General features: G+C 36.0%; 1 protein-coding gene across 1 annotated transcript; it reads right to left on the minus strand.

Annotated features, from left to right (window-relative positions):
- Positions 1–185: 185 nt before the first annotated feature.
- LOC106073637 (FMRFamide peptide receptor frpr-18-like) lies at positions 186–6,080 on the minus strand. Its single transcript, XM_013234243.2, has 2 exons — positions 5,919–6,080; positions 186–1,172 (listed from the first exon to the last, which is right to left on the minus strand). The coding sequence occupies exons 1-2, from the start codon at positions 6,001–6,003 to the stop codon at positions 415–417; spliced, it is 843 nt and encodes a 280-aa protein (XP_013089697.2). The 5' UTR covers positions 6,004–6,080; the 3' UTR covers positions 186–414.
- Positions 6,081–15,678: the final 9,598 nt, after the last annotated feature.

Consider the following 15,678-nt stretch of genomic DNA (forward strand, 5'->3'; position numbering starts at 1 on the left):
ATGTTCATATTTAGATACATTGCATTGTTTAGCCTTTCCTTTTTATCTCATTAAATATTTTATACAATGTAATTTCTCTGTCATAATTTATACTACCAGTAAGTACGTTTTCCTAACATCTAATTCGCACTGGTCCATGGTGCCATTACAAACCCATTGACTTTACAACATCAATACTAATAATTACTTAATTAATAGATTTCCTTTTGTTAAATCACCACAAAGGGGTATTACATAGAGGAAGCACGGAAACATTCGTCCAGTAAACCCCTCAACCACAAGTCCTAAAAAGAAATTGGAACGTAGTGTACTGATCATACAATAGGCATGAATTTGAGTCTTAAACAAATGCAATTTATAACACACACAAATTTTACACAATTCCAAGTTGAAATTATTATTTTTTATTACGTCTTAGACTTTCTGTGTTAACGTAGAGAGAATTCCTTCTCTTAATGAGGGTAGGTTCCGGCTCTTTCTTCTACATCTCCGAAACATGGAATCAAACGTCTGCCTGTATTTGGTACTCATGGAATAGTAGATGATGAAGCTGGTGCTGGAGTTGATGCTCTCAAACACGAAGGCCAGAGACCACATCACCACGTAGACATTGTTGTACCTCCCGTACAACTTGAAGCCGTCCAGCAAGGTCGGGATGATACAGTTGACCGTGTTTGGAATGTAGCTGACAATGAGAACTGTCGAGAGCAGGACAATGGCCTTGCTCACTGATTGGTCACGTCTGGATAGCGCCGTCGCGTTCGAGACACCGGAAGCGCCAACCGCTTTGCGCCATTTAGATTTCTGCTGAAGCTCGAGAGTCAGGAGCAAGGTTGCCAGGATGGAAGTGATAAACGGGATGAAGAACGCCACGGTGTTAGCAGTTCCGGAAATGACGTCTGCCATGCTATATTTGACGTTGACTCCAACGCTTAGCACTGTTCTGTTAAGTGCTCTGTCAGTGTAGTAGGTCAGAAAGAGGTTCCCCATGTAGAAACGAATGAAGTGTATCAAGGTCATGGCCACGTAGAGCAAGCTCAATGTAATGACAGTTCTTACTGGACTTAAGATTTGTCTGACTTTGAGAGGGGACATGACACAAAGGCATCTCTCAGTAGTAATGTACACTGTAATGAAGCAAGTTATCTTAGAGAAAAAAGCTCTAGGCCAGGCTGTGGATACGAAAAAAGGAGATGTAATAGTTTCCTACACGAGGCTTTAGTAAAAAAAATCATACCTACAAGATATGAACGAACTAGATTACAGATAGAGTAAAAAATAAAATCTAGGCCAATATAAATGCAAAAAAAGTAAGTAATTAAATTAAGTAATATCTGTGAATATGATATAGCAAGAGGCCAAAACGAGGAAAACACAGACATTGACGTCCTTGTGTAACAAAGGCGCCGAAACTTCATAAAAGATCTCATGGGAGTGGTAAGAAGCTGCAAACAAAGCTAGAGACCAGTTTCTATGGACTCTGCTTACTTCCCAGTTACGGGCATAATATGGGAGGATGTAAGTGTAAAGTAAATCATAATCTTGTCTTGAACGTAGTTAAACAGGTCATCCATATTAGATTAAAATTGCATATTTAGTCTGATTTAGATATTAAGTCTCAAGTATTGACTGAAAAGACTCTTTAGTAACATTTAAAATGCCTAAAGTAAAAATTCATTGGTTCAACTGGTGGTCCATAAGGACCTCTTTGGGAACCACTGCTCTAAAGTAAAGTGGAAGAACTATGATATGCAGGCTACATTAGGCCCACCAGAATACAACATTCAGGTTGTAATAAATATGTAACATTGTTACAGTTCATAAGATTTTATTTTGATACAGATTTATTCATCATTTCCTAGGTCATTAAAGTCATTTTGAATTCGTTTGTCTTATATATAAATGCTAAATAATCTTAGTTAACTTTTTTTTTCAAAAAGTTTGCTTTTGAAGAGTCATTTGATTTATTCTCAACCACTAGCGGATCCAGAACTTTGGAGTGGGGGGGACGATTATTTTCCAAACCCTAACCCTAACGCCCAGTAAACCCTAACCCTATGCATAAACGTGTGTACAGAACACACATACACATACACACACACACACACACACATATATATATATATATATATATATATATATATATATATATATATATATATATATATATAAGAATTTTAAAAAGCAGCATTTCTCAACCTTCGCCGAAAAAGTGGGGCAACGCTATAAGGTTTCCTAGTGGAGTTTGGGGCAAAGCCCCGACGACAAAAGCGTTTTCTTGCATTCTTCACTGCAGAAACGCATTCTCCTGACATCTACAGCTCATCATTCATCAATAAAGTTCGGGGCGAAGCCCCGACAACAAAAGCGTTTTCTTGCATTCTTCACTGCAGAAACGCATTTTCCTGACATCTACAGCTCCTTATTCATCAATGGAGTTCGGGGCGAAGCCCCGACGCCAAAAGCGTTTTCTGGCATTTTTCACTGCAGAAACGCATTCTCCTGACCTAAAGCTCATTATTCATACTATTAAAAAAAAGGACCTTTTGAATAATATTGTACTTGAAAGATATTCTAATATGAATTTATAGGCCCTTAATACATTGCAAATAAAACCGATTTGTTCCTTAAAAAGATAAGATACCCCACATATTTAGATTTTGGCTTTGAGGATCGCCGCTGAAAAAAAATTATTCGATAAATAATATTCAATAACATTGTAGTATAAGTTGTGAGTTATAGTCCCAAATTTATTTAACTAGAAAAATATCCGATTGAGTAAATGTTGGGAAAAGGCGACTATAAATGGATTTTTTTTCGGTTTAGAACTCATCTCAATCATGATTCTTATACTGAAAAATTTCGTTTAAATTCTAACTTTTCCAATGCAAAGTCTTTCTTAAAATAATTATGATAAATTCATGTGGAATTACATAAACTCTGGAAATGGGAGGGGCGGTAGAAGTAGGGCGACTCGATATTAGAATTTAATTTATAGTATATATAAATTATATTAGTGGCAGATTTTTTACATTTTGTAATTTCTAAACTATAATACTAAAAGAAAAAGTATTGGTTTGTCCGATGGGGGAAATGCAATTGCATGTATCGCCCTTCCCATCTGGTGCAACCCTTTTTCATTTAAATTTACTAATGATAAAATTTGAGATTAGAGTATGGTACGACATAATATACAATGGGTTCACATATCAATACGTAGTTTATATTATATAGATATTCAACTAATTTTGTTTACAAACTATGATTCTCCATAAAAATAGGGCCGCCCCCCCCCCACTCAGAGGGCTAGAGTGGGAAGGGCAGTACATGCAATCGCCCTCCCGCCAACCCCACCGAATCGACCAAGATACCAGAAAGGGAGCGACATAATATAAAATTTATAGATTAATTCAACTAATTATGTTCACAAACTATGATTTCTCCATAAAAGTAGGACCGCCCCCCCCCCACTCAAATGGTTTAGGTGGGAAGGGCAGTAGAGGTATTCGCCCCCCCCCCAAACGGTAAACAGGGAACGACATAATATAAAGATCGGTTAAAATATCAATAACAAGTTTTAATCATATAGATATTTAATTGATTCTGTTAGCAAGCTGTGATTGATACCATTGCCCCCTCCCGACCCCACCAAATCGGTCAACATACTAGAGGAGGGGGCGAAATAATAAAAAAAATAGGTTGAAATATAAATAATTAGTATATATTATTAACATAAGTAATAAATTTGTATACAAATTGTGTGAATTCTATACTAAAATTCGTCCGCCACCCCCCCTTGGGGGGGGGGGGCGCCCGAGTGGGGGTGGGGGGCGATCGCCCCTACCGCCCCCCCCCCCCGGATCCGCCAGTGTTCTCAAGGGAGGCTTCAGCAATCATTGATATAAGGAACAAAAAATGTAGTGACTTTATTGACAGATGTCAAGGCGATGTCTTTATTATACCTGAAAGGTATGTTCCCGTTAAAATGACTCAGGGAAAACTTTTAAGTTTTAAAGTCAAGCAGGACTTTAAAGTGATGGGAAGACAACATAAAAGAAAAGACATGCCTGTCAATGAGAGAAATTCAATCCAAGGCAAAATACAGCGAGGAATGGAGAGAGACAGTCAACAGATCTAATGTGGTGCCCCAACTGTTCAAATGACAAAGGGATTGGGGGAGATGAAGTTGAATGTGTTATCTAGTAATATGGAATATATAGCATTAAAATACTGATTATATGTATTATTTTTACTGAAAATTTTATTGTGATATGCATGGTGCTATTAAGCTATTCTAAAATGAAGATGTCAATGTTGTACTTAAAGTGTATGTGCATAGTTAAAAGGCGCACAGCGATTAGCGCAAGCACATGTTTTTTTTAATGGAAAGCATCAGTTTAGAGCCTTTAGATCAGCGGTTCTCAACCTTTTATGCTCGGCGACTCCTTTTTACACCCCCCACTCTGCCGCGCCCCCCCCCCCACACACACACACACACATACAGCAAAAGAAGAGTAGACAATAACAATCCATATTTTCGATGGTCTTAAGCGACCCCTGCCAAATCGTCAATCGACCCCCAAGGGGGTCGCGACACACAGGTTGAGAACCCCTGCTGTAGATTATAGAGAAGCACAAATATTTCACTTCTTTCCATTATGGATGATCACTTTCAATATTTGTTGTATATCTCAAAGACACAGTTTGTACAACTGTCGTGCGTGCAATATCTATTTCTACCAGGGCTTAGACTTCATATAAGTTGATCTTTCAGACTTGTGATATATGGGGCAGATGATGTAAAGGTCATCTGTTTCTGAGGCCCACCGTTAAAGCACAAAGACCAATCGTCTCTACTTTCCCCAACTAAAGTCAGGTACCTATTAGACAGGACACAGACACGGGGGAATCACCACAAACAAGAAGGAATTACCACAAACAAGAAGAAATCACCACAGACAAAGAGGAATCACCAAAAACAATAAGAAATCACCACAGACAAGGAAAGGAGGAATCACCACAGACAAGGAAAGGAGGAATCACCACAGACTAGGAAAGGAGGAATCACCACAGACAAAAAAGAATTACCACAGACAAAAGGAATCACCACAGACAAGGAAAGGAGGAATCACCACAGACAAAGAAGAATTACCACAGACAAAGAGGAATCTTCACAGACAAGGAAAGGAGGAATCACCACAGACAAGGAAAGGAGGAATCACCACAGACAAGGAAAGGAGGAATCACCACAGACAAAGAAGAATTACCACAGACAAAGAAGAATTACCACAGACAAAGAGGAATCACCACAGACAAAGAGGAATCACCACAGACAAGGAAAGGAGGAATCACCGCAGACAAGGAAAGGAGGAATTACCACAGACAAGGAAAGGAGGAATCACCACAGACAAGGAAAGGAGGAATCACCACAGACAAGGAAAGGAGGAATTACCACAGACAAGGAAAGGAGGAATCACCTCAGACAAAGAAGAATTACCACAGACAAAGAAGAATTACCACAGACAAAGAGGAATCACCACAGACAAAGAGGAATAACCACAGACTAGGAAAGGAGGAATCACCACAGACAAGGAAAGGAGGAATCACCACAGACAAGGAATGGATGAATCACCACAGACTAGGAAAGGAGGAATCACCACAGACTAGGAAAGGAGGAAAAACCACAGACAAGGAAAGGAGGAATCACCACAGACTAGGAAAGGAGGAATCACCACAAACAAGGAGGAATAAAAAAGGGATAAGGAGGGATCACCACAAGGAAGAATCACCACAAACAAGGAGGAATCACCATAGACAATTAGGAATCACCACCCATGATTGAATTCCATAACACCTTATAGCGAACTAATAAAGTTTAAAAATACAAATCGAAAGCATTCTATGCAAGAAACCATTACCTGCGACAATATAGCCAACAGCCAATGGATCCAGGGGCAGATCTTTCATGCCAGTCAGCAGCGGGTTAATGAAAATGCCGAACATAATGGCAGTTAGCAGACATCCAACATCGTTTATGGATAATACAAAGAAATTTATATTTGACGACTCTTTTAGTCCATGCCTGTTTGTAGGAAATCAGAAGGTGTTAAGATATATTAGCAAGAAAAAAAAATTAATTAAAAAAAAAATACAACTTATAGAGCAATTACTTTTCTCGTAATAACATACAATTGTTTGATCACATTCTTCTGTTGGAGATTTATATTCATGGTGAATTGCTAAATATAGCTATAAATAGCTATTTTGGTGTTTCTGGTGTACAGAATAAATAACTTTTTATAAGCGATGTATTTTAAACGATAAATGATAAACTATTTATGAATGTCGTTTTTCTAGAAGCTCAAAATATTTTTTTACTTAGCAGAAGTGAGCTTTCGATATGGTATCCTTCACATTGTTAAGTTCATCTAATTCCCTACCAAACATTCTCGTTGATTTAGGTTACTTCTAGTGCCACCACATTTGTTCATATCACTTGCTTTTCTTTGTATATAATACAGTTTTTTTTTATTATTTAATGTAAAGCGGAACAAAAAAATAAAAATATACTGCAGAAAAAAAGGGGAGATTATTTATTTAAAAATTTGTCTCTAATTCGCAACAGAAACATTACATATATATAATTAAAATGGAGTATCTCTGATATTTAAAGAATAATGTGCTTATTTCTTCTTCCCAGAAATCTAATTGATCTGGTTAATTATTTAAACTCCGGCTTCTATTTATGTAAGTGTGGAGCCTGTCTCTACTTTGTTAGCCAATTGCACCACCATTTTGATGTTTAACTTTATAGTAGTAAACAATACCATGAATAAATATGAAAAACAGATATAAACGGATGATCACCTTCCTACATAATTAAACAAGTGTAATTATAATTCGTTTGGATTAGTCATGCCATGTATGCATGATTGAATTGACATATAAATCTGTGAGATGGAACTATTTTTGCCAATTATTTTTAAGCTTTTTAGCTTTCTCAATGCTCTTTGATCATATCAATTTGTTGTTGGGAAAGGAGAAGTGAATAGGGGATGTCTTGGTGAATGTTTACATGATCGTTTTTTAAATGCATTAAAAATATTCAATCGGGGCTCAAGATTTCTCAACTTATATCATCACATCTGTCAAGTACGATTTGCTCCCTTGTTCAAGATATAAAATATAACAAAATAATTAATTACCAATAGTTTGTTTTTTTTATTCTTGTGTTGTCAGGTGAAAGAAATAATTATTGAAAATTTCAGCTTAATCCGATATTGGATGTTGGAGTAATAATGTGTATAAACGTTTTAGTGACAGATAGACAGACAGAGTGAGTTGATATAAGCTTTGTAAAAAGACATTAAAAGGGTTTAGCACTTTGACCAGTGCTCTACTAGCCTGACGGAAAGACATCCAACAGCTTCTCATGAGACATTTCTAAAAGAGAACTCAAACCTTACGTCAAGATCTAGTTCATTATACTCACTTTGAATAGACGAGTATATTAACGATATTAGCAACAATCCCAGCCCCAGCTACAGCTGGCGTAATGACGACATAGTTAAGGCATTCAATGACCTGAGTCCACTCATTGGAGATTAACTGTTCAGTTTCATCCTCCTTGCTATAATTCATGCTGTTATTAGAAGAATGAACTGTTCAAGTTATCATCTACCTCTGTAAAAAATTCCACAAAAAGCTTTTTTAATACCCTATTTTGTCACTTCAGTCTAGTCGATGGCTATCAATTTACATTGCCGAACTTCGGTAATCTCAAAGTCCGTTTAATCCGAAACAAAAATTAGGATATTTTTAGGAATAAAAAAACAAAAAAGAAAGAGTGAATAATTGTATTATGCACTAAAAACTACAGTACGTTTCAAAGAAATTTAGTGTCATGAACAAAACAGAATTAATGTTTTAAAAAGTATGTTCCCTTTTTTGTTCAAGAGATGAAGACCTCTCTTTTAAAGGAAAATTACGCCAATGCCTCAGAAACGACGTATTCGCTGGGGGCGAGGCGGACTGAAGTTTTACGTAGCAACATCAAAGCTTTATTTCATAATTTTAGTAATAATTTCAAGTGATATTAGTTTATACGAAATTGGTTCGGCCTTAACTATTTCGGACTATCGGAACTCCAGAATTTTTTTAAAGAGATCATGTGATAGTGAGGTGTAAAGAACCACAAAAATGATTTGGTCAGTGAAGATTTTGAAAGTTATAAAATTCCACGGGCTGCAACACATTGTGCCATAAAATGCACTAAAACTTCACAGTGCTCTATCAATGCAAGAGACAGATATGAAGGCAGTCAACCAATGTGTTAGATGCTCATGTTGACATTGTTCCAATGAAACATGTCTATATAGCACCTCAAAGAACACTTAGAAAACACTTTCAGATCAATTATAAAAGTACAAAATAGTTTCGTTTATATTTACAATGCTCTACAACATCATCATAGCTCGATCTTGCCATTCAACAGCTTGCAAGCTGAAAAGCCCCAGGAGCTGACTCCATTCCCGCAGAGGTCTACAAAAAAGGTGGATTAGCCATGATTGAAAGACTTCAATAGCTGTTCTTAATTATGTGGGAACAAGGTTCATTACCACAAGACTTTAAAGATGCCACAATTGTCCATCTATACTAGCGATAAGGGAATCGCTAAATCTGCGAAAACCACAGAGGAATATCTCTTTTCTCTATTGCTGGGAAAATCCACGCACGCATCCCACTAAATTTGCTCATGCAACATCTACAACATGGACTACTACCAGAACGACTGCAGCTTTAGAAAAAAGAGCGGAACCATTGACATGATGGCGTACAGGTTGCTGAGGAAAAGAGAACAACGCTGGCAGAAGAAAAACACTAGAGAAGAAAAGAAAGGCCAATGACACTAGCTGGAATAACCTGCCCAGTGAGCAGCCGAACATTCCGGGCTCACATAGGTCTCAGTTCCCTGAATGACAAAGTGGTCATCATTCGAACTACGATGTATCATAGCTGGTAGAATTTTGTCTACCGTTCACTTAACAGATGCTTTCATGTGGTAGGGTTTGGAAACATTATATATAAATAGACAAGTTTTTCTGGAAAGATTTCTTGATTACAAAAAAAAAAAAACACAGTCGATTTATTTACTGGATGTACACGTTTATAAAAATGATTTATTTCACTCATGTTTATATATGTATTTATATTACAAGCTGATGCAACGATTGGCTACAGGTAAATTAAGAAATAGGAAAAAAAACTAACTTAAGTTAATCAAAATTTTAGTTAATGATCACTTAACTTTTTTTTTATTTTAAAATATAAACGAAAAATGACATTTCTTTATAAACTTTCAACATATAGAAGTAGGCCTATAATTGCCCGAAATATTTTTAAACATCGTATTTTTTTTTAAACGTACATTTTAAGGATGTTAATATTTTCATTATATTTAAATTCAGGATCATTTGGGTTTTAAATTTATTTTCCAAAAAAATTATCGGTTCCATTTTAATTGCTGCTTTTTTTTTTTACATTTTTATATTACAGTTTTCAAGTATTGTAAAATGACAGATTTGAACTAATAACATTATCTATAAAGTCCATTATATTTTTGCTTGTATAATAAATGCATTTCTTTTTTTTTTGTCTCCTAATTACCTTTCTGTCCTTTCTTTGCAACCATTTCATAACTTTGCTAATAATTTGGTTCTAACAATTTTGTCTGGCATAAATATACCCGCTTGCAAGAAAAAAATCTATATATCCAGTTTGTGTAAGGCTTAAGACAATGGAATAGAATACTTACAACTAGATAGAATTAATATCGCGACGCTGGGTAATTAAATTCACAGCAGCTAATTGAAAGTCAATACATTGACAGAAGTCTCTTATTCAAGGCGTTGTAGCGTAGTCAACCCAGAAGGGTAGCGATGAAAATGTAAGGTTTGCAAACCATATTTCATAGTTCATTGGCTCACTTCTTGTTCAAAAATATATTTTAAAAACATACTTAAAAACTCTGACAGCGTGGATAATAAACATGTATATAAAGCCGCATGTTTATTATCATTGTCAGTTAATTGTGTGCTGAGGTGTTCACTATGATGTTAGACGTTGAAGAATCTCTGTGATCTCCTTCCACCTATATTACTTTCAAGATTCCCTGCAGATTTGGTGAACATTGAGACAATTTTACAGGCGTGAAAGTAAAGTGAGCAACGAACGATTATCGATCTGTGTGATAAGACTAGCACATATAATAGCAGCTTACTGGGACAATTTTTTACGCTGTCTATAAAATGAGAGCTCTTGTTAATGTATTCAACAAATAACTGACATATTCTCGAGATGAAGAGAAAATGTAACATTTGTTTAGTAAGATTTATAAAAGTTATTTTAAAATTGATGTATATAGTGATGAATTATATAATTGTATATATAAGTAAAAGTCATTGTTTTAATTCTTTTCCTTATTGCTAACTTATTCAAGAGTCTGTAGACCACAAATGTCATACATGTGTTTACGTATTGATTTTTAATTTCACAACTTCATCACCTACATCAATTATTTTTCTAAATCTATGTAAATTAAATACAGAACAAGAAACATACGAAAGTAAAAGAAAATAAAAAAAAACGAACTTAAGTAAAAATACTGCCCATTTTAATTCACACTTCTCAATATTTTATGATTTGTTTCCCTTCTTCTATATCAAACAAAATTAATTAAAACCCACCAATTAATTAAAGTAATTCGTAAATATTTTGATTGATTTTTGTTCCGTTAGGTTCCAACATGATCAGAGAATGGGAAGTAGGAGAATTGTACCAGACAGACGAAGTAAGTTTATATAAAAATGTAAAAAAAAAAGGTTAGACATACAGTTTGTGTGAAAGTATTATGCTAAATATGTAGTACAGTGTCTGCTAACAGAACGTCACAGCTTTGAAACAAAAATGCATTTTGTAAAGGTAAATAGTGTTTTGAATTGATTAGCTTGTATAATACAAGTCGATTAAATTTTATAAACATCAGTAAAGTGGACTAGCAATCTTCACGCTGCCATTGGTTGTCTCTGAATTAGGTTTGTGTTGCCAACGTAAGTTATTTATATTTTAAGAATTTTTATTTTTGACAAATGCAATGAAGACTTCTGCAAGCGTGGGTTTCAACCATAGGCGTAGCCAGGGTGGGGGTTCTTGGGTTTAACCTCATACCCCGAAATGAAATCCCCCCACAGGGAGGGGGATCGGAGTTAAGTGATTGATTTTTAATACTAAACCATCACTTGCCCCAGCGCAGACAAGAGGGTTTTGAGTTTACAACCTCTACCAGGGAGGTTAGCAGTTAAATCCCCTTCTTCTATACAACAAAATAAAAAAAGCAAACGAAAATCCCAAAATTCCAAGAGCATAGCTAAGATTTGGTTTTTAAAACCCCTCTCAGAAATTAACGATATATGACTATCCATACATCAGTCACCAGATTATATGAGCATAGCCAAAAAGGGTTTTGTGTTTAAAACCCCACTCTAGAGGGTTTACAGTGAAAAACCCCCTCTTCAATATAATAAAAAAGCAAATAACGACCTCAAAATGCTATGAGCGTAGCCAAAGGGGTTTTGAGTTTAAACCCACTTCTTTTTCGTGAAAGGAGTCATCAGGGAGAACATTTGCATGCCCTTCAGCCGCTAATAAAAAAAAACACAACACAAATCGAGTAGAAATTTGAATTCAAGCCCTTTTGATGGCAATCCAAGAGGTCTCTCAGTCAAACAACCTCCACCTTTTATTTCATGTTGATTGTTTTGTATTTCTTTTGTATTTGAGTTCCATGGCCTATGGCGTTTTTTTCTGTTAAAGAGCCCGAATTAGTTTAATTGAAGATAATGAAGTGTCGACACAATCCCCTAGTACTCCAACTACACAATACGTAGGGCTGGTTTTTTTTTTTTGTTATTTTATGACTTGATCTTTTAGTTAACATCTCATAATTATTAACGACCATGCATTCTCATCAGTGGAAATCATCATCATAGGGCGTCCACTGGACACTGAAACATAGGGCTAAGTTTTTATAGGGTCATTTGTCACCGTGGCCCAACCAAATTTACTCTTCACATTAGAGCTGGGCTAGGGACTCAGAGGCACTCCCTAAACTACAAATAAATCCCAGTCATCACCAGTGTTCGAACTCGGAACTTCCGGTAAGGAAGCCAAGCGCTTTACCATTCGACCATATAATTGAACATATATATCCATTCCATCAGCTGTCAAATTTGGATTTAATTTTTCATACATTAAATAATTAAATAAATAATTAAATATATTACTTCACATTATTATCCTTTTTTTTTATTTTTACATTTTCATACATTAAATTAAACATTGATCTATTTTAAACTGAAGAGATTTGTGAGTGTCTGTTAACCAAAGACTGAATCTGCCCCAATCTATGGTTCGCTACTAGAATCCCATAGACCAGGGGTGGGCAACCTTTTTGTATCGAGGGCAACATTTTTAAAAAGTTTGGGAATGGCGGGCCGCATATATGTATATATCTTAAAAAGATACGCTCGCTAACTGTGTAGAATGTCTTTTAACTCATATTTACACTGTATTATATTCGCGTTTCTTTTTTTTTTATCACACTCCGCGACTAAGCAGTTTTTGAAACCAATTTTACTAATTTTTAAAATTTGCTGTTGTCTTTATATATCACAATATTCCCAAAAATATAAATTTTTACTTAATGTGCAGTATTTTACTTTTTACACTCGTGCATAATGTTCCGGAACTTTGAAACTGTCTTACTAGTTGTTACCTCTGTGACTGGTGTCAAATTAGCCGGTCAACATTGACCAGTGATTATACTTGTTTAGATTCCACAAAATAATGTTTGCTCACTGAATGAGACAATAATATATGTTCTGGAAGTTAAAAGTCGGTACGAGGAAAACCTGCCCTTATGGAGCATCACCATAGAATGCTGGCCATGTCCTTCAATGGTGCATACTAAATCACGAGACCCGAACAAGACTCTCCAAAGACTATTCGGAGAACTGCCTGATCTGGAAACCATTGCGCGGTTCATCTCAGATATAGGATTACTGATCTGAACCCTCCAACATGTAAAATGAGAACGAAGAAGAAGAACAGATGTATGTGTACCCAAATATTTTGAACAGCAGCAGAGGTTTTTTAATTTTGAAAATACAGCTTCTGGCACCATAAGACTCCCGTGGTAGTACTGACTGGAACTTCTCTTTGCTTGGAGTTATGTCCTCTGGAGCTGAATCAGCTTCTGTGCTAAATGGTGAGCTGATAATATTTAAAACTGGTTCTTGATGTCTTAAAATTTGCTTTTATAAATTGCACAATTAAGGAATCTTAATAAGTGTTGTACTTTTAATTATTTCACTAAAAATAGTTTCACCTTTCAGCAAAGGAAAATGACAAAAACTATTTTCCTTTGCTTGCCTGTAGAAATGGGAAAGCCTTCTTTGAAAAGAATAAACATGCATTTATATTTTATATATAAACAACCAATAGCAATAGCCGTTATAAAAGACATGATATCTGTCTTTCACTCTTCATTAGAAATATTGGTATCAAAGTCACAGTCAATGTCCTTCAAGTAATATAACAATTTCTTCCTTGAGATTTTATATTCTTCTCATTTGCCTTGCCCGTGCTAAGCTAGCGTTACATTGCATTGTTGCATTAAAGAAATTTTATGCAACTTTGTACAAACTTTCCTGTTTAGAGTTTATGGTTGGGATATCTATTTAGATCAAGTACCATCAGTTGTTACTTTTGCCATCTTGTTCCAAGCCTACCCAACACTCAGAGATTGTGTCTTGAATTGAGTGTATTGATGTATAGCCAATAAGCATAATCTTCGTTTACTTAAAACTTTTATAATGAGACAGTTTCAATAATTTATATAGATATTATTTTTAATATTTGCATTTTTATATGTATATACCGTGGGCGCACCTGATTTCTACATGTCGGCGGGCCGCATAAAACACTTCGGCAGGCCGCATGTGGCCCGCGGGACGTAATTTGCCCACCCCTGCCATAGACCTGGCAGTGCCACCTATAAATACTTAATTATTTAAATAAATTAAAATTACACCGACTTCACAACGTGTTTAGAAATGTCCTCAGAAATACTTTTTTTTTCGCCCTTCCCAAACTTCCTATAAGTAAAGAGGGGACGGCAGAAAGCAGGTTCAAAGACAAACCAATATGAATACAGTCTGCCTCTAGATATACATGACCAGCCAACAAGAGTAGATGAGATCCGACCTGATAGAAATATTTGGCAATCTAATTTCATTCTGGCAAAGCCGTTGCCGAATCCTGGCCAAGGAAGAAACAACACCAGGATTCTGTCATCATGCACTGACAACAACAATAAAAAAAATGGTTGGAATGCTGGGAAAAGTCCCAAAAGCTCTTAGAGACTTTGAGCATACGAGGTGCCCTGGAAGGTGCCAAGCCTAAGCAAGCTGCACAGTGCAGGAAAGGCCACCTTCCCGTTGGCTCATTTTTCGCACGGTAAAAGGCCAAACTTCGACTCACGGTTTGGCGCTGCAGGGAGCAAGAGGAAACATTGCCTCATATTCTGTTAGACTGCCCCAGACTTGTTCTGTTTGACTGCCCCCAGACATATTCTGTTTGACTGCCCCAGACTTGCTGATCTCCGTCTTGACACTTCTTGGAAAATCGCACTCTTGACCTGTATGGTGACATGCATGTACTACGCATAACAAGGTTTCAGTCCAGGGCTTTTTGCAAGAGAGGATTGGAACCTCTCAAGCTCTCATTCAATTGGAGTTTGAAGATGATGGCATACATGATAGAACATTAAACATTCAGAGAATAAACATCGTGTTTTATTAACAACTGTAATAACAGAAGATGAATATTGGATTTAAATGTTTACTTTGTGCATGGCAAGATTTTCCAAGGCGTATGTAACAGAGACATGTTAATAGTTTTATTTTCTTAATAGATTAATAAAACCAGAGAAGAAAACATTCATATCAATAGTCATGAAAAATAAATTCACCAGGTTTTAAGAAAGCCATGAAAAAAAAATATTTTTCTAATCAAATTTTTGCATCGGCTGTCATACTATCTGAAGCTTATATTGTTAAAAATTATTAAGCTATAAATATAAGCTTGCTGTAAAGCTATAAAACTATAGTAAGTAATGGACCTCATTCACCAATCGTAAACAAACAGCATTTAGCCACGTGATTCTATATATTGTTATAACTCTAGTGGCGGACTGAAAGGGTTAATGTGTGTGCGGCCTACTGACACACATGATTCAGGCCAATCACACAGGTCAAGGGCTGTTGAACAAGGGACATTACTGCTAATGCATGCAATATGACCAATGTTATGGTCATGTAACCAAAAAGCCTTTACAGACGAGAGACAATGTGTTAGAAAGGACAGTAGAGTCCAGGACAGCAAGCAGTAAGGACTGTGTGCTACGAAGTGAGTCCTCGAAAATGTTGCTGTACGAGTCTAGAAGTAGACAGAGAAAGACTTTAAGTGTTTAGTAGGCAGTTCTATTGTGTAGCAAAGTATTTGAAATTAGTGTAGCCAATTGTGTCTATTGGCTGTTGTTGATGTATTTGTCATTAAACC

Source organism: Biomphalaria glabrata, chromosome 16, assembly GCF_947242115.1.
Source record: "Biomphalaria glabrata chromosome 16, xgBioGlab47.1, whole genome shotgun sequence".
NCBI lineage: Eukaryota > Metazoa > Mollusca > Gastropoda > Planorbidae > Biomphalaria > Biomphalaria glabrata.